This window comes from Hemitrygon akajei, chromosome 18, assembly GCF_048418815.1.
Source record: "Hemitrygon akajei chromosome 18, sHemAka1.3, whole genome shotgun sequence".
NCBI classification, from domain to species: Eukaryota; Metazoa; Chordata; class Chondrichthyes; order Myliobatiformes; family Dasyatidae; genus Hemitrygon; species Hemitrygon akajei.
This window is the reverse complement of record NC_133141.1, coordinates 2,782,985-2,803,976: the sequence shown is the minus strand read 5'-3', so window position 1 is coordinate 2,803,976 and position 20,992 is coordinate 2,782,985. Positions and strand designations below refer to the sequence as shown.

At 35.1% G+C, this 20,992-nt stretch overlaps 1 protein-coding gene across 11 annotated transcripts in view; it reads right to left on the bottom strand.

The window, feature by feature from the left end:
- Positions 1-20,992, bottom strand: part of gpatch8 (G patch domain containing 8) — a 125,677-nt gene that overhangs the window by 84,982 nt on the left and 19,703 nt on the right. For 4 of the 11 annotated variants that reach the window (XM_073070648.1, XM_073070651.1, XM_073070649.1 and 1 more), the window contains one exon: positions 15,181-15,253. In XM_073070648.1, the coding sequence (XP_072926749.1) occupies positions 15,181-15,253 (73 nt within the window). Of the gene's footprint in view, positions 1-565; positions 5,939-15,180; positions 15,254-18,022; positions 18,041-20,757; positions 20,781-20,992 lie in introns of those variants that run through there. The other 7 variants (XM_073070652.1, XM_073070659.1, XM_073070654.1 and 4 more) reach the window with 5 other exon arrangements.

The window sequence follows — 20,992 nt, the reverse complement described above, 5'->3', positions numbered from 1 at the left end:
AAAGTAGTGTATTTTAAATTAAAAATAACCACTCACTTATTTTTTTTGGGAGCAAGCCAATTCATAAAATAGCATATTTATTAGCCTTTGGGCTCTGACTTAATCTGTACAAGAGAAATACCAAAAACGGTGTTATAGAAGTCATCAACTTTTATAACTTATTTGGGTGCATTGTGAAGGGACTCTGATCAGGTTGCTGTACAGATTAAGAAAATTTTACAATTATTAGTAATACTAGTGTTTTTTAATTTAATTTAAATATTGATTTGCAGTAGCTTGCACAAGTGCCCGGCAAATGGGTAAAATCAACTTTTGCACAATACTACACATTGATAGAGGAGATTTGATTATTTAAGTAGCACATATTACAAAATCACTTTGCACCACTTAATCCCTAATGGACAACAATTAACACTTAGGACAGATGTATTTAAATAATTTTATAAGAAAAAAAGGTAATGAATATCAAGCAGCAGAATGAACGCTAAACAGAGAAGGAAAATAAGCCTTTCATATTGGTGCACTGATGACAGAGGGAAAGTAATTCAGTCTGAAATAAAATTACCACTGCTAAGTTTACCATCACCACAACATCTCCACGATCAAAATGCTGTAAAAAAGAAATACCACTTGTTAGGTGGGAACAGTGAAGAAACAAGTGTTTAGCAAATGAGGACAGCATAAGATACTACTGAGAACAGGAACAGTTGTGCTTTGCTGAGAGCAGGGTCATGGTTCATTTTGAGCAATCATTTCCTGGCCACATGGTTTAATTTTGCCAATATTTAGGTAGGTAATGTGGCTTCTTTTCACCTAAGTACACTTTCACTCCATATTGGCTTTTTGAACAATTCTCAGCACAAAATATACTCTTAAGCCTGCACTCTAAATCTAGACAGAAATGTGTCACCATGCTCTTCTTCAACAATTACTTCATATGCTTTGATGAAATAGTATTTGAATCTATTTGTGACCGCTGAAGTAAGACTCCCAATCTGACGGGTGCTCACTTAAGAAACAAGGATTGTTTTTATATTACCCCAGTATGGTCTAACAACTCGAATTTAAATAACAATTTTAATATTGAAAAATGTTTTCAAACAGAATTTGACATTGTGCCACATAAAGAGATTAAGGCTGATGAAAGAGGTTAAGTTTTATGCTGCATCTTGAAAGAAAGGCAGAGTTTAGCGATGAAATTCCTGAGTTTGAGGTCTTCAGAAACAAAGACAGAACTGGCTGGAGGGCATTCATTAAAATAGGATGTGTAAGATTCTGGGATTGGACACAGTTAGGGAGATGAGGCATTGAACAACTTGAAAACAAGGTTGAGAATTTTAAAATTTAAGTGTTGGTCACCAGGAGCTAGTTTAAGTCATGATGGCAGAAAAGGGGATTTGGTGAAAGTTAGCATATGGGCAGAAGTCTGGGTGAGCTTTTTTAAAAAAATGCAAAATGGAAGAAGACGGAAGCTTAGCTTGAATCACATTATCTAATTATCTAACTGTGCGAAGTGCCACATAATGTTTTTGTTTCCATAAATCTATTCCATTCCCTTCCTGACTGATTTCATCTGGCACATCTAGCAGATTTGCCAGTGTTACTTATGTGCACTTTGTACATACATATATTGCATTTTCCAGAGTGCTCTGGCTTCCTCCCCACATTCTGGGTTGGTGTTAATTGGACAGTAAAGTTGTAGAAGATCAGGGGGAGGTTGTTTGGAATGTTGGAATGAGTAAAATTAATTTTTGATGCTCAGCATAGATGTAGTAGGCCAAAGGACCTCGTTCTGTGCTGTTAAGACTTTACTTTTGGCAAGCTGCTGGACTATAGCTAGTGCTGACATTTACCATATCCCCAGACCTCCACTTGATCTTGCAGTTCCATCATTTGCACAACTTTATTTTTCAATTTAAAGGTGATGAGAATAGCCTGCGAACAGTTAGATATCCAGCTAACTCTGCACCTATAGCCTGGAATTAACTATGATAGCTGTACTATTCTTTCCATAAAATGGGTAGTGGCTTCAGGATTTGCCTGTTAGTGAAGGCAGATGTTTATATTCTAATATTGCCGTGGATAATCGCATTCCTCTAAAGCAAACACGAGGAAATCTGCAGATGCTGGGAATTCAAGCAACACACACATTCCTCTAAAGCCCATTTTGCTTACAGCCTTAAACAAAAAAGTCCCTAGAACTGCTGTGAATTTAATACTGGCCAACTTCTGGTGACACATTGGTACAACTAGTAAACCCGCACCCCAAGTTTAATGCTGACCTCCAAGTTAATGTGCAAATTTCACACAAATTCTCTCTAACATCTCCCCAGGACCTACTGAGTTCCTCCACTTGCAACCTATTATATTAATTGCACACTGAAAAGGTTTGGCATTGTTCAAACTCTTGTCTAAGGAAAGCAAACTTAATGGCAATTTACTATTCTTTCAGGATGAGGATTGAATTTAATCAACAAGAATACCAAATAACATGTACAGCTCAAACCTCTGGAAGGAAACAACAGCTTTGAAACAGCACAAATGTTGGCTCCTATGCAGAAGTTGGAAGCACCTTCATGAACATAAGTAGCAGAATCACAATGGTATATCCTCACAGAAGCTTGGAAAAAAATGTTTGCATCTTAGTCTGAGTAGCTTCATTAACATGGGCTGTTATTTTACAATGCAGATGCATTAAAAAAATTATTTCACTTACATCATATACTTAAACAGCCAAATTATAGGTGTTGTACAAATACAATCAAAATTTTAGCTTGTTAGCATTACAAAGATCTAGAAGTTCACAAAACACACACAATTACAAAAACGAAGTCCTAAGGAAGGATCCTGAATGCAGCACGATAGAAAAACAAGCCCTGCAGCAACACATCTGACAGGAAGGAAAGGCAATAGTCATTCAATATCAAAAGATGTGGATTATAGAAATATCAAACATTATTTATTCACTGCAAATGTACATTTTTAAATTACTATTTGCATTTTTGCTAGCAGACATTAAAGAATAAAATGGGTTAAAACAATTTTGAACGGATGGTGATGGAATCATTTGATAGAACCCATCACAAGTATATTATCAACCTTAAGAAACTTTGTATTTCTGAAAGAATCACTTGGATGGACAGAAAATGAGTCTAATTTGAATCTTCCAATTTAAGCATCATAATATTGATGGGAATAGTTAAGATGGACAAAACATTTGATTTGTAATTCAATGCTTTCTTTGCCTCTTTCAGGAAATGAAAGATATCTGAATTATCATGCTACATTTATGCGTTGCTTAAAAGTTATTTACTGTGATTCAAGAAAGCTAAACCTTTCACTTTAAGTGTTTTTAAAAAAAACATCTCAAGTTTTCACTTTATTAATTGAATAGAAAAAATATTTTTATCATGTGGAACAACTATGCAGTCAACTCAAATCAATTATCTTTTATTGTGTGCAAAAAACAGGAATTCTTAACATCAAAAGACTGGCAATAAATTAGAAAGGAGAAATGTCTGATTCAGGTAACAAGGGTTAATTTTATTAGTGAAGGTTACAATACATAACTCAGTTAAACACAAGCCTACCGGTTTGACTACGGACGATGCAACACACATGCCACTTTTGAACTTTTAGTGCTAATGCAAGAATTACTCTTGCATTTGCTAAGTGGCAGTGCCACATCAACCCAAAATTCCGCCTTAGTCTTCAGTTTTACATTGTATCAAATCACATGGTACATAGCATTCAAGTGAAGTTATTATTCAGATCAAAGATAAAATACGCAATGTTTTAATCTTGTATTGAAAAACTGCATCCAGTAAAAGGCAAATCAATTTGTGAAAATACACTTCACGTACCTGTTAAATCTTTCTGCAAAAATTGCCAAACTACTCTCACTTAAGATGCACTTAACCACTTTGGAATGTCATATTAATACATCTTGCATTGTCTTGCTTCATATGAATCAATAGTGCCTTTAGACTTCATGGCCAGTGTGTCAAAATTGCTACATTCTCCAAAAACAATCATACTTGTTGGGTACAAGGCTGTATTACCACCATTCTCTCTGGAAGAATCACATTAACAGCAGCATGGGAATTCAAATGCATAACAAGCCCAGTTAAGATTTCAGATTGAGCATCATTTGATGCTTTTAAGGAAAGTTTATTTTAAAATACCGCTTTAGGCTTGGAAGCATTAAGTGATTTAGTGAAAAATCAGAACACTTGCATCCAGATTTCACTTATCATCAAATGCATATTAAGTATATAATTTGTATGTGCATTAGAAGTATTAAAATGTTACCCACAAAAATAGTATGGGTTTTAGAAATATAACTACTTCTGCAAGCAAGATTTGGGGTGAAGGATATGGGGAATGGAAAAAATGCATGGTTCACAATTATTTTGTTCTCTTAACTGGCCAATACTCAAGAGTGAAAAGGTACTTAGTGGAACTGAAGATCAACAGGTGCACTTGAAACATCCGACTTGAGCAATGTAACAACAATCACTTAGGTAAATTTCCTAATTTATTTTTGATCATGTTTGCAAGTTACAAGAAATAATAAGCATCTTCACTCTTGTGCTTGAAACAGTTCTTCTAGTACATGGCAAGATCTTGTAAATTCTTGTGCCTCAATGTTTTTTTTGAGTAGCACAGACCATGAGAATACATACACATGTAGGTACACATGAATGAATCAAGCAAAAGCAGTATGCAAGTATTAATTTTAGACCATAAAAAGGCATGTGCATCGACATTAGTTTTGAACAGTGATCCACTGTAAGAAAATGCTATGCATATGAAAATGCCCAGACATGGCCTAGATAACACAGAAAAATATTTAATATAATCAATTAGCATCAATACATGAACATAAATCATAAATAACTGCCATTATAAATATAAAGTTTCTACCCTTACTCTAGAACAGATGACTCACATCATAAAACATTTGGCAAATAAACAGAACAACTTCAGCTGTAAATAGGTTATTGATGCCAATTCTCCTGAATGTGATAGTGTCAATATTACAGGATATTAGACTGATGTGGCTTAATTCCCACCAGATAAACTAAAAAATAAATCCAACTAAGTTCAACTAAAAAATTTCTAGTACCTTCAACTCCGAACAGCTAAGATGGCAAATGCAATACAATACTAAACTTCTTTATTGCTTGGTACATGGAGCTTAGAAAAATAGAGGGCTATGGATAAACCTAGTAATTTCTAAAGTAGGGACATATTCAGCACAACTTAGTGGGCCGAAGGGCCTGTATTGTGCTGTGGGTTTTCTATGTCCTGATCTAATCCAGCTGGCTTGAGCAAGGATGTATAACCAGCATTGGTGGGTATTCCAGAAAAAATGCAATACCCCTACACACTAGAATCATATTTAGTGAAGGCATGCCCAATAATTACATTACCAATTGTTAATGAGGTGTTAAGTATGGGACTACCAATTTTTGCTTGTCATTCAGAAGAAATAGAAAAAATTAGGATTTACAAACCTTGGATGTGGCTACTGATCCTGAACAAATTCTCTGCTAATCCTCGATTTTTGAGCATTAATCAAGAATTATCACTAACTACAGAACTGTACCCTGTTATAATCAGGATCACACAGGAGTATAATTCAATCTTCATGAAAGTTGACTGCTTTTGTACAGATAGCAGAATTGCTATCAACCTGTAGCTGTAAAAGAAAATTCACTGGAAACAAACCCTTGCCTAGCTGTTGGTGAGAGAGTCCTCATTAAGTATAGAATTTAATTAATTTTTACAATAATACCATCAATTGCAGAGTTAAAATGGAGTCTATTATTTTCATTGGATAGATTATTTCTCATCCAGATTATTTAGTTCAACAGCAGGATGATGAGAATGTACCATCCAGTGTGCAGTTCCAATTAAATGCGGAATGGCATGCCTAATAAACGATGAGAAATAATATGAAAAATTAGTATATTTTTAAATGAACCAAATAACATATTATATTTGAGCACATAGGAAAGATTTTTGCCTTCAAGTAAAACGAAACCAAGGGTCAAAATTCACCTTTCCACTAAAATATTCGTATTTGAGTCATAAATTATTTATAAAAATACTTTTGTAATCAAATATAGGCTTTGAAAGTGAAATTCCTATGTTTTAATTAAATTGTGAAACAACTTAGAGGCTTTTAGGCACTCCATTAATTTAAATAATCTATTAGTTTTACTGAATTGCTTGTTAAGTCATCTTTACAAGCTGAGTTAGAATCACTCCAATTGGTAATGGCACAAACCAAGTGCCATTCAATCAACTTGTGCATACATGAGACAAGATATGCCAAACAGACAAGTCAACTACGGAGACACAAGAAAGACTGCAGATGCAACGCAATTCCACTTAACCTTCCCTCCAGCTATCCTACACAATCATGACAATAAATGGATACCAATATTGGCACATGTGCATGTGTCTTTCCTTGCCCAAGTCTGAAATGTTTCTGACTATGGAAGGTACCTCACCACTAATTAATTTGATCTATTGTCTAACAGAAACCCCAAATTCACCAGTGGACACAAATCCATAACCACATCATTTGAAGCATATTGCTATGATCAGTTACACGACTTCAGGAACTCTGCAACAGGTTGTGTTGCTAAGCTACATTAAGCTAATTACTTATACCATCATTTGATTTCATGCAAATACATCCAAGATGAAGTCAGCCAACTTTCTTGGGCACCACAGTAGTGTAGCAGTTATGTGATGCTATCTATTACAGCTCGTGGCGTCGGAGTTTGGAGTTCAATTCCGATGTCCTTTGTAAGGAGTCTCTGCACGTCCTTCCCGTGGAATGTGTGAGTTTTTTCCAGGTCCTCCAGTTTCCAGTCAAAAGACGTACCAGGGAGGTTAATTGGTCATTGTGATTAGGTTAGGGTTAAATCAGAGTTGTTGGGGGTTGCCAGGCGGTGCAGCTCAAAGGGCCGGAAGGGTTTATTCCGCACTGTAACTCTAAATAAATACTAAAAGCTCATTATAAATTGATTGCTCAAGTCCACTACACAGAACTGTCAATAGTTAAACATATAAACTGTAAGATCAGCAAGGGTCTGGAAAAATGGATGAGTAAGGTAAGAGGGCAGAGGGATAGCCGAAGAGTGGCTAAAGAAAATGTGGCAGCAAATGAAGAGGGCAAGAGAAAGGTAGTGGGACATGAGGAGAAGCAGCACTGTAAAGTGGGGACCAGAAAGAGGGGAACATCATTTGTTACATAATTCAGATCTACCCTGCCAGACTTTGTTTTGCAGAAATTAGGTAGTCGAGAGAATGATTTATTCAATCATTTTGGCATGGACCTCTACAAAACGTGGCACTAAATTGTCAAATCCACTGAATATTACAAAAAATTCAAGAACATCTATAAATACTCTCACCCCACAAGATGAGCATCACCTTTATTCATATTATATCTGGCATATGTTTAATTTTATTAGAAAATGGTTTTAACTTAGCCAGAAGCAATTTTTGGAGATAAGCATGTATAAAATTAATTCCATTTCGTTGATGCTAAATATCGACTAAACGAATGACACAATCAGAATTCAAACTCATCCAATGTAATATAATGAAATTCAATATAACATTCATATCGGGAAATTCAAGGTTGCCCAAGTCAGGTTCAGGCCCTTTAATGCACAATGGATCCCACTCTCCCACCTCCACACAAAATAGAGTTAATCTGACAGGAAAAAAATGATTGAATCAAGTGGAAGAGCAAACACCACAAGCAACAGGAAAGGACGCTAAATAATTTATACATAAGAATTTTAACCGAATCAGCAGGAGCATAACAGCATGCAATTTACGAAGGTTACTCGTGAGATGCAATGCAAAAATTAATAATGAAAATACCTTCATACCTTACCTGAGCATTTTTGCTATTATTTAACAGAACTTTAGGTTCTGCTCAATGCACAAATAAAAATGACCCTGAAGCAGAAGTTGTGAAATTCTTACGTATATGTTAATCGTGATTGTTTTGCTCAAAACTACAGTGCACCCACAGCTACATGCACACAAGCCAATGTTAAAGTGTAGGGTCTCATTGCTTAAGCAGTTTTTGAATGTCCTGATTACAAACAAAAACTGATTAAATCAATAAAAATAGGCACTTACCTGATTCTTAAACAACAAGGTGCACAACAAAGTTGCATCTTAATCACCGCAAAGCACTTACCAGTATAGGTACAATTGGTGCAATTCTCTTTCAAGATTCAAAAAGATAAAAAAGCAAAAATCATTAATCTCTGGGTTTGCGGTTTGACTCTTTCCCTTTTGGCTAAAATAGAATGGGATAAGAGCATTGGTATTATGTTCTAAATCTTTCAAAAAAAAAAGGCCATTTTCATCAGGTCATTCTTTACAGCCAAAATACAACTTCAGTAAGTAGTCTGTTTCAACACAATAAAACCGGTATATACATTTTTAAATAATGCTCAAGATGAAACTTGAATTATAAATTGTATTTCATGAAGATTTTACATTTGAAACATCTATATGAATTTTAATATTGGCCTTAGAGAATGACCCAGCTCTAGTGTAAATTTCTGATATATTAAGGTAGGTGTTGGAAAAGCAGAAGTTCATACCAATGTAACACAAAGTGTTTCTCAAACTGTGGAACATGGCAAGGGTTAAAACGCTCCTATTCATCACTGCCTCTTGCCATCTCCAAGACATGCAGCAGTACTAAAGTTCTGCTGAACGAGAATAGCAGAAAGAAACAGTTACCGTGGAAAGGAAGGGTGGAGGGGGTGGGCAGAAAAAGGAGAATGGCATCTGTGCAGAATACATGGTTAGACTTATTGGTACTAATGTAATGTCCAAAACACAAGTTTAAACTGATGAGCTCATGTCTAACTATTGAGTGCAGTCTCAAGACTTGGCTTCATCAGAGGAAATATACCTGAAGCTCTATCAATGGCCGACATGCAATGTTGGTGAAGGTGAGATGTGGAAAATACTAAATATTCAATGCACTAGTTCAATTTTTCTAGGTATTATCCACCTGATAATTTGATTAATGAACCCACTGTGCATTTACGAAATCCTAGGTGAGCTCAATTTCTGGCTTGTTTTGCACCAATATCAATGTGCATTCTTTCAGTCATTTCTTCTGGTTTATTCAAGTAAATTAATGGGGTCAAAGCACTCGGCTTTTCAATCAAAGCAAAAATCCCTTTAAGCTTCCAGTTAAAAGTTCATGCTGTCCAGAGATCTGAAGTTGTGTTGGGCAAACTAGCATTTACAAACCTTCAACAATGAAACATTGCGACCAAAGTACTATATATGTAATGCTAAATCTTCCAAATCTACTCATTGAGACAAATCCTTCTTTATGTCTGAAAACAATGGGTGCCACAAGGCAGTTTATCCCCCATGTTCCAGAAACTGAAATTAAAGTGTTATAGAGATGCTTCCATATCACCAACCAAATGATCCAAGAGCTTAAACTCCCCTATTCAACCATTAACTTGTTAGATCTCAACAACAGAACATCAAGATGCCAGCTACATATTCTGGAATTTGCTTTCGAAGTGACAGTTACAGTAAGCAGATCAGTACATGAGAGAAAAAGAAGGAACACACACAAAATGCTGGTGGATCGCAGCAGGCCAGGCAGCATCTATAGGAAGAAGTACTGGCGACGTTTCGGGCCGAGACCCTTTGTCAGGAGAAGGAATTTGGATAGATAAAAAGTGAACCATATTAAATATTAACTCAGCTTCTCTCTTCATATATGCAGCCTGATCTGCTGAGAGCTTCCAAAATTGATTTAAGGATCGTTTATAATTTGCTTCAATGTACATCAGTTTTGATAAAAACAAGCAGCAAATCATTGTTAATTGACAACTCAATTGCCCAGATTTTAGATTTTTTGTTAAACACCAAAAAGTAGTATTAAACAAAATATGTGGCCAAACCTCAAAGAAACAATATACAGGAATATACCAAGCTTGAATCCAAAGTTTACAAGATCTTTGTGCTCCTTTCTTCTCATCCTAAGTTCCTATAACTTTAATGTACAAAAACACTTGAAGATAGATGCAGGAGTGTGCTACTTGGCTGCTCAATATTGCCATGTCACTCAATTATAATCACAATAGATCTACCCTAGGCTTCAACTCCTTTGTGCCTGATCCCAACATCCCCAATCTTTTCAAAATTTATATACCTCCATTTTAAATTACTCTAATAAACTATGCTACAGATTTGTGGAGACAATTGTAGAGATCCACTAGCCTCTATAAGTTTTCAAGGATTGTCCCGTTATCCTGAAACTATTCCAACTCATTCAAAACTCTCCCATTGATGAAAAGGTTTCAATCTACACTGGCATTCCCTCTTATGATCTTGTATTTCAATAAGATCACCCCTCAGTCTTCTAATCTCTAAAGAATAAAGAGCCAACCTGCTTAGCCTCTCTTCATGAGACAATCCTCCTATCCCAGGCAATTAGCCAGGTGAATCACTTTTGGACTGCCTCCAATGATCCTAACTTAAGCGCGGTGGCAAACACCTCATACAATTGCAGCAAAACCTCCTCTTTTCTAAGTTTCACCTCCTTATATTGGTATCATCCTGGAATTCATTAAGTTTTAAATGTGGTCACTATCCCTGCACCAAATTCATTTGAAACAAGTCATCAGGTATTGATACCAATAGACAAATAGCAAATGAGACTCCCATGTTGAAGAAGGAAGACAGAGGTTATGAAACTATATCTCCGCTAGTTTAAATTCTATTGTAGGCAATATGAGAGACAAGATCTTCCATGCTATTTGAAACTAACACATCTATTACCATTGGGATATTTGCAGTGTCCTTCAAAGTGAAGACCAGTGCATACAAAATCAAAGATGAATAATAACACTATGTCCTTGTTTCCTAACATCAATTTCCCAACCTCATTTTTAGATGACACTCACTAACCTTAGCCACTCAGTTTAAAAAAAATATACTGATAGAAACTTTTATTCAATTGCACATTAAGATACAAAGGACCAAATATTCCATGTGAGTCTGTTCAAAAGCAAAATCATTTGAAGGCTAGAAATATGAAGAAAAATAATTCTACAAATATTCATGCCAGGATCATTTATGGAAGAGAAACAGGGCTAATATTCCAAGCAGATGAGACTTTATAGTACCTTACACAGATCTTTCAACTACATAGACTGTATTCATCAAGGCTATCGCTTCTAAACTGGGGAGTCAAATGGAGATTGGTGAATACTTTGGTGAATACCTTTTACCAACCGGTAAGATTACTGCCAAGCTTTTGGTCATCTGCCATTTTTATCCCTTCTTTCATCCCTAAAACCCTAATTCCTTTTGAAGTCCTACAAAGTTCAAAGGACACCTCATCTATTAATAATGCATTGCTTTAATAGTAGGTTGAACCATTTCAGATTACAAGCACTCTACCCAGTTTTTTTTGCAAATAAAAATTTTGATTTTCAAAAGGGAATATTAGGAGGACTTCCTTGGTCTATGAAGGGCCTGGTGTGAGGTTTTAGAAAAACTAAGTGCAACGAACACTTTATTTTATTTTTATTAATTTCGAGATATGGCACAGTGACAGGTTCTTCCGGCCCTTTGAGCCGCACCGTCCAATTACACCCAATGGACCAATTAACCTTCTCACCTGTACCTCTTTGGAATGTGGAAGGAAACTGGACTTGGAGAAAACCCACTGAGTCACGGGGAGAACAGATACTCCTTACAGTCAGCGGTGGGAACTGAACCTGGGTCACTGGCACTGTAATAGCATTATGGTAACCACTACCCTACTGTGCTGCCTTAATCTTAAACATAATTTACTTGCAAAAATTTTGCCTTGCTACTGAGCTATGTGCAGGATACAGACATTCTATTTTGTTATCTTTAGACTTCCAGCCTGTAAACATTTGTTAACAGTTTTGCTGTTGCCATTTTCAGCCCCTCTAAATTCATCTTTACACTATACCTTTTGCCATTATCCATTTATCATTTAGTCCCTTCAGCCACCCACATCTTTTATTCCCTCTATTAATACCAACATCACAACTTTTACCAGTGCTATAGTAGCTCCTGCAGTTAAGATCGCCAGGTCCTTGCTTTTTGCAGTAAGGTCAGTTAGGTAAAGGATATACCTGAAACCAAATCCCAACTTATCACATTTGGTTGCATACACCATATCCACAAAATTAACTAATCTGGTCCAACAAATTAGAACAATCAGGGAGGAGGCCTGGGGGGAAGAGAGGGACTAAATTCTCACTAGAAAGAAACCAAAACATTCCAAAGACAAAGTTGCATCTACCTTTGGTGCAGTGCTTTGATTACAGGGATTCCTCTGGCTGCAACAGTGAAGTGATTTTCACTTTAATTTTCAATTCAATTTACTCTAAATGGTCTTACTTTTAACAAATGATTAGACAAGACAGCAATTAGGCATTGTCAAATGGCTTAACCTTGTAGTGACTTCATAGAACCAAAAGTAAGCATATATATGGACAGAGAACTGGATCAGGTCCAGCGCTGAGCTGCATTATGCTGTAGGTTCTCTCACATGATACATGGCTACTTGAACAAAGATATCAGATTAAACAAAATTTTAAAAAGCGTAATTCATTGCTGTCCACAGAAAGATAAAAGATGGAAGAAATTTTATATGTAATCTTATATGTGCATCAATCATTTAGTCCACTAACCCCAAGCCTGAAACATTGAATTGGATGCTGAGACAAGATGTGATTACAACATTGGCACTTTGGATGTTAGGCTCAGAAAGTGTTGTGGTATCAGCTATTCCTGCATGCATTTATATAATACATGCTAGAAAAAACGAATTACAGAACCCAAAATCTCACAGCACAAAGATAACAAATATCAGGATAAAAATCAGATGAGGAAAACTATAGCAAGAACATTGGCAACATTTAGAGCACGCAGCCAGTGAATGAGACTGGCATGAATAGACAGAATGCCACATGGTGTTCAATCTCACATAAACATTTGTATATCATAGAGGGTACACGGAAAAAAATTTGTATCCAGAGTACTCGTCCTGACTACACAAATAAACAAGTTTTTAGTACCTCACTTTTAAGAGCTTTCATTTCACTAACACATAGGGATATTTCACAAAAAGAAAATCTTAGATCACTTCTTCTTATATAGTAAACATGTAGAAGTGCGCAATGCCTTTGCCAACACTGAAATATTTTTCCATTTCAGCTGTCCAATGAAGGCAGCAAACATTAGTAAGTTTAAAAGAAACTCATTTCACATTTCTGCTTCCCCAGTGTATTGCTAGTTCCTGACAAGTAGAGCTGTGGGACTGCTCTCACAAGGAAAACTAGCACTCGTGGAAACATTTCATATAATTTTCAAAACAGAATAGAAGCGTCCAATTTACATTTAATCTGACTTCAAACTCTACTCCCAGAGTTCTAATTGCACCTTCCAGACATGCAGCTTTTCTTTTGAAAATATTTTTATGAGAAAACTGTTTATAAAATTTATTCTCCAAGCTACTTAATCAAATGTCACATCCATTTTAATTAACAAAATGGAATATAATATATCCAAGAATAAAGAAAAATCAAAGTGATCTTGCGATCACAAGAGCCTGACTTAGGATGTCCAAGTCATAAATGGTTTACTATAAATGCAAATTTTGTCTTTAAATCTGCAAAAGGTTAGAAGCAGAATGGGTTAGTGCTCTTGGTATGGAAGACAAACACTACACAAACTATTGGGTTCAAAAATTGGTCAGGGTCAAATTCCAATTTCTAGTGTCATACTTATTTTGGTCAAGAGACCAGAATAAAGCAATTAAAGTTCAATGATCTGGTTGGCTCATTGGACGTCCATAGTAGACTTCATAGTGAATTCTAACTCATGGGAAAGAAAGTGTACTTTCTGCCAAATACAAGGTGAAAACATCCATTTATTCCACTCCCAAGCATTAGTATTCACTTGTCAAAATATAATTGTTATTTAATAAAACAGGATTGCTTGGATCATTTTGAGTAGACTCTTAATGAATAATGATCCACCCCCGGAGCACAGTTCCACTATCTAGCGTGATTAATAAAGGATATTACTTTATAATAGAACTGTTACCCAAGATTCAATTTATCTGTATCTGATATGGCACTAGCTCTTCTGGTTTTGTTTGAGCAAGATATACAGTATCGGAGCAGTGAACCCAGCAGACAAAATGCAACCAAGTTTCAAGTTTTGGACAGAACAGTTGGACAAGCATAACCAAATTCTGGAGAATCACCACAAAAACTAACTTGTGCACTTCATTTCTAGTCCATGCTTCCACCTTTGCCCTTGTTTATTCTTCTATCACACTTCACAGGCTGTGTATTTTGAGTCCTCAGCAATTTGTTGCAAACTATTAATAATCATTTCAAAGATTCGGGATCAGCTAAATGCCATAAATCTTAAATACAAAGGGCAATAGGGCAAATAAGCAAATGACATTGTGGAGCAACTCCAGGAATTTTCTCTGAGAAAAACAATAACTCAAATTAGTGACCAAAAACTGAACTCAATCAAAATAGGAAAGAGCTGCAAGCCACATTATGTTAAGCACTGAGTATATCGCCCTAACATCAAGATGATAGCCCCAATCTTTCAAGGTCAGTATCAGCCTATAATATATACAACCAGGTTGTGGATATAGAGGCAATAGAAAAAGGGGGAGAAAGTCAAGAGATCGCAGTCAGAAAGTTAAATGTTTCCCTTTGGGAAATGCTATTTCTCTTAAAACATTCAATACACTATATGCAAAAGTACAAATCATGAATGAGTGTATACTCAAGAATAAAGTAAAAGAAATTCATGGGTCTCCAATTCCCCAATTGCAGTTTTAGAGCCAAATTCATTGCACCATTACCTAAAGACAGGCCGGGGGGGGGGGGGGGGGGGGAGAATAGAAATACAAGTATTAATATTGAAAGGTTTCTACCTTTAAGCAATATACCAAATATTCAGATTTTCTATACTAAATTTTAAAGGGAAGCCAATCATAAAAGTCAGTACTTTTAATACACATGGGCACTTTTTTTAAACATTTGATAAACTGAAAGGCATTTGATTGTGTGATATTCTTAAACTTACCCTGAAGAGACTTTCCCAGACCTTGTCCAAGCTTCCACCCATGCTTCTGAAGCAAACGATGCCCAATGTTGTCCTGATGAACAGAACAGAGAATAGACCAAAAATACTCCAATAATATAAACTCCCTTTCAAACAACATTTTATATTGGGTGTACGATGGATAAACATGCAAGAAGTTGCTAATGGGAATGGGGTAGATGGAAACCCTAAGGAACACAATATCATAAATTGCTCACACAATTTGGAATTACTTTGATGGTGTGCATCTTCAGTGCATAATAATTAAATAATAAAAAAGCAAGATAAAAGGAATGTAAAACAAAATGAAAACAGAAAACTGACAAAACAATGCTTTTTTTTAAAACCATATCCGTCACCTTAACAGCATCAATTTGCAACAGACAACTAAACTTTTTTTTCTTTTAATTTGGTTATGTTGCGTGCCAGACTTCATGTCTGCAAATTACTGTAAGTGCAAAATCTGCCCCACCACTAGAAACCAAACACGATCAGAGCAAAATCCAGCCTAGACTTGATTGGGTTTATAACCAGCATGCAGCCATTATTAACATCAAATGAAACAGTGAAGTTAGTAATTTACAAAAATGAGCACAAGCACAGATTGTGATGCACTTCATATTTAGGGTAACAAAAACGCTGAAAATTAGAATGAAACAGGGCTCGCAACAGGTTTAATTATAGCAAGAACCATTAGTGCATGTGGGGGTTGGGGGAGCAGCAGTGTAATGTCTCATCTTCCTAATCAATGATTGCTTCACTCACAATGACAAACTGCAGAATTTTGAGAACTTTATTCCAAATTTTGAAAGAAATCTTACTACATTTGTCAATCAATAGGAAATTTTAACCCCAAGTGCTAGTTGTAGCTTTGCTAATTCAAATAATCTTTGCCAGTGTCAGCATTTCTTTACGCTGCAAGCCAACATTCGTTCTCAACTTTAACCTCAGGTTAAATATAGGAAAAATATTACTGAAGTCTCATTTGAAACAAATTTTTAGTAACATCCTACAAATAAGTAGGTTGCAAAGTTTTTACAAAAAGCCAAATTTAGCAAAGGTCTGCCTATAGTTACTTACTGTGCTATCCTGTTTGAGCAACATGAGGAAGTTTCCATACAGTAATGCAAAAAAATGGCTTTTTAACAGAAGTTACTTCACTGCAAACTGACCTTTGGAGATATTTTGGGGGCCATGTTTAGTATAGCATTCAGGGCTTATATTGCAGACAGTGTATGATAGTCTAAGCGCTAAGTGGTAGCAAACCACAAGAAGTTTGTCCAGAATTTGCACTTCAAGTGAAGGCTGCAATGAGCACTATACATTGTTTTAAGTGCTTCTTAGGGAAAACGTTATTTTAAAACTGGGGGCTCTATTACCTGACCAATTCTATTGAAAAAAAAATGTGGATATCAGGTAAAGGCAGGATCAAGCTTTTTACAAAAGAAAAGTAATATATGGAATGTTTCAAAGGCAACTGTTTCTTGTAAAAAAAACTAAAATGGGAAAAATGTAAAGCTTAAATTAAAAATGACGATGTGGGAAGTGTTGGGAGAGGAAAACAATAGATTAGACTATGTTTAAAGTTTGTTTTTCTTTAATTAAATCTGCCTTTGTAGCTTAGATTTAACTCTTCTAATACAGTATGTGTAGTTAACATATGTAAATCCATCAATTGTAAGAATGTGTGTTACTGGCATCAAATGAAGGAAAAAGCTATCTGCCAAGCCCACAAAAATATATTTCCTGTAACTTGAGAGCAGGTTTAAACTCCACACACGGACAGCAGGGATATGATTGTAAGCACAACACATTGTTTTGATATTTACATTGCAACATTTCATCCTTTTCAGGACTTGAGGGCTAAACACACAAGCTGTACATACTTTACAGTTAACTGCAAATCAAATAAAAAAATTCTATTAAAATCCCAAACTATAACACTCCATATACCTTGCTGTTTTGTAGTGCTAGGAATATATTTGGAAGCTAATTTATCAAAGGAAGAAATACACATAGTTCAGTGTGCTTTATTGCAGTGTCAGGTCAGAGTTAAAAAACATCTTCAGTCTGTATTACCACAAAGAATGGGAGCACATGGAAGTAACTAGTTTCAAAACCCATATTACATGGATTTAAATTTTCAACATACTTGACTATGATTTGTGACCTATGGCAATATTAATTCTGGAGATCCAAAGAGCTCCTTGTTATCATGTGAAATTTCAAACAGTCGGGAATTTTTAATTCACACAAATTGTATAGCATTAAACTTATTGTTCATCAAGAGACTTCCTTAAAAAAATTATTTCTCCCCCAAGAAAAAAATATTTAAATGTGTAAATTTAAAATCAGAGTCCAGTGCTACAAAAATGAATCCAGTAAAGACATAAATGCCACAAAAATATTGTAATAATGCATAATGGTCATAGAATGAGCATTTGTTAATTCAAACATAAAATTCAAAAAAGTCAATGCGAGGCAGGGGTCAATGTAAAACAAAGAAATTTGCTCGAGTGATAATGAGCAATTTAAACAGTTAACCTTTTTCTCTATAAATATCTTGAAACAGGGTTTATTCTCATTCACCCACATCTTTTAGTGACAAATTAATTCGCTTTCTAAAATGAAAATAAAATATAACCTCAAGTCTAATCTCGAAACTTTCAATTAAATACTAATGCTACTTTAGATTTTAAATGAAGGAAGTGAGACATTACCCTGACTGCAATATTAATTAATGCATTAAAATAATAAACAGACAGATGAAGCAGTAGGCTATTTCAAAGCAGTGCAAGTGGAGTGAAAGCATTTCCATACGAACCTGACTTTAAAAACTGGGCTGTCAAAAGAACAGTTAAATGTAACACAAAGTAAGAAACTGTCCAAACACTAATGGTCTGCTTCTGTTCAATTCACTGCTTGCAAGTAATGTCTACATTAGGTAATAGTGAAGCACAATGTAAATCCACGATTCAAGACCAGCTAGCCGTAAGTCAGTGCAGCGTGCCATGATGACACAATGGAGAAAAACAAATATATATTTCTATGTATATAAATATATATTATGTGTGAAGATATATATATGTATATACACACACACACACAAGGAAAGCGTGATAGAAAGGTGGATACTACTTCACTGTTACATGCAAGAACATTTTAAAATGATCCCAAAACAAACATTATGCTTAACTATAGATGACACATGATGATGGATAGGACAGCCAAATGGTAATGCTACACCATACAGCTACAAGATATGAAATATTTATAGTGCAGGGAACATGCGGCTACTGTTAAATGTCAAATCAGCAGCCATATTAACATAACCTTTGTTTAAGAGTCCACAGATCTTGTGCATGTGAAAAATGACAGTATGATTTGATTATTGTAAATATGCATACTGCTGTATCAAATTAAACAAGTAAATAAATTCAAGCCAATTAAACAACCCTTGAAACTGACCATTTATCTTAATATTGGATAATTGACAAATTAAAAGATTAACAATGAAACCTGCATAAATCTCTAAAATCCTTAAGGTTTACACATTCAGCATGTCCAGAACATATCAAAATGGAAAAAGAAAATTTGAAATAGTGGGAACATTTTAAATGCTAGTTGTTTCTAGTTAAGAAAACTAATTGCTTTCAATTAAACAAATTTTATTTTAAGTAATCCATGTGCATTGTTTCTGCAGAATTGAAGGTTTGAGTTTAATTAAAATTTAGAGCTGAAGTACAATCTTCAGCTTTCCAAGTTGGATTTCCTAAGTTACATGTATACAATCCTAATGATACCACCACCAAAAAATACTGCTATACACAAAATGAGATGTCCACTTAGAGCGAGAATATATTAAGATTTGAATAAACCCAAAACAATTTAAAAACAAATAACTTTTAAAATAAAAACTGTATACTTGCAATCTGAAATATGAATAGAAAATTAATGAAAATCAGTTCTCATGGAAGATCACTGACAAAAAAAATTAACTACTTCCCACTTCACAGTTGCCACCTGATCTGCTAAGCATTATTAAATTTTCCAGTTTCCTTCAATGTTTAATAGCTTCTACATTGTAACGGTTTAATATTCAGTTTTAAACGTTCATTATATTTATTGAAGTTAATAAATCATCTTTACCTAGGGAAGTCTGGATTGAGCAAATTTAATAAGTGCTAATATTGGGAAATGCAAACAGACTGATGAGGAAACAAATTTCCACATCATTTCTTACACCGTGTCCATTTGTTGCAGGTGGACAATGACCCAATCTCATTGTACTTGAGTTATCCTTGATGCATCACAGCTGTTGAGTAATAATTAACTGCAGTGAATCATCTCAAAATCGGTGGACTCTACATCGTAGCCAAGCTTGCTGTTTGCACTGACTGAACACTGTAGCATAGCATTTAGCACATCTCAAGAGACAATGCTGCAGGACACTTAATTTAGAATCTATGGAAGCCATTTTCTAACTATTAAAAATAATTCTCTGCTTCTTTGTTTTGAAATTTTAGATGGAAAGATACCTCTATCTGTACACAATTACCAATTCGCTGTTCACCACCAAGTTAAAATTCTATGCAGCTTTTAAAAAGCTAACAGAGAATTTGATGTGCTACAGAAAAATGTGCAACCAAAAGTATTGGTTTTAAATTCATAGGAATATTATTAATAGGGGCAATTTAGTTACCTGTTTATTAATGGACCAAACCTTATTGATAAATGCAGGTAGTTCCATGCCAAACCAATGGCATGGAATTGAGCGTTTGGAACAATAGTGAATTTCCACTCTTCCACTAAGGGAAGCAAGAGAAGGCAAAGCAGCTAAAATGGGGCCAAAAACTAACTGGTAGTCAAGAGAAAAAAAAATTTAGTTGGAGCTTTATAATCAGCGGTTTAAATTAATGAAGCTACCTTCCTTTTCCTTATTTTTAATTTTAATTTAATTTTTTTAAAATAGTTTTTGAAAAGTTAAGTCATCAATTAGTGATCAATTCATTAAACTGACAAAATATATGCTCCAATAACATTAAACAGGTCTACAGGAATTAGAATTTGGAAGTAAATGCTTGCATTTTATACACATTCTCATTTAATTTTGTGCAACTCAAGACACTGAAATGCCAATTCATTTGATACCAAACTAAATTTTTTGAAGGAAATTTGCTTTGGTGTATTGTTTAATTTGAAGGTGGTTTTGGCCAGCTATTACTCTGACCAACAAAATGTAAGTGATTCAAATTTACACAAACAAAAAAAATTACATGCAAAAACTAAAAATAAAGTTTGAAGGTGGCAAAGTTTTCAGTTATTTCATTTTTAAGGAGAAAAACAAATTTAAAGTTAAGTATGATGGAATTAAATGTTATTAGATCACTTATTGAAAACTCATCCTGCAGTATTATCAACATGCATCATCAGCTACTGCCATTCCATAAACAAACATCATGCCAGCAAAGTCTCACAGTAGCTATTCGCTGTATTGGAAGGACAGGAAAAGGAACCAAGAAACCCCTAAAAAAAAATAACAGAGCGTGCAATACAAACCAGTTCATGGTTGCTTAGCAATTATGGCCCAACTGCTGCAGAAGAGAAATGGTGGACACCCGAAGTTGTGTGCAAAATTTGTTACACGGAAACCTGGGTACATCTTGAATGAGAACAGAAATACATAATGATCTCCTAAATTTCTTACACTTTAATCATATAATGGATGGGAATTTGCACACATTTTAAACATAGCAAACCAGCTCAAACACTTTTTCCCACTTTCCATACTTTG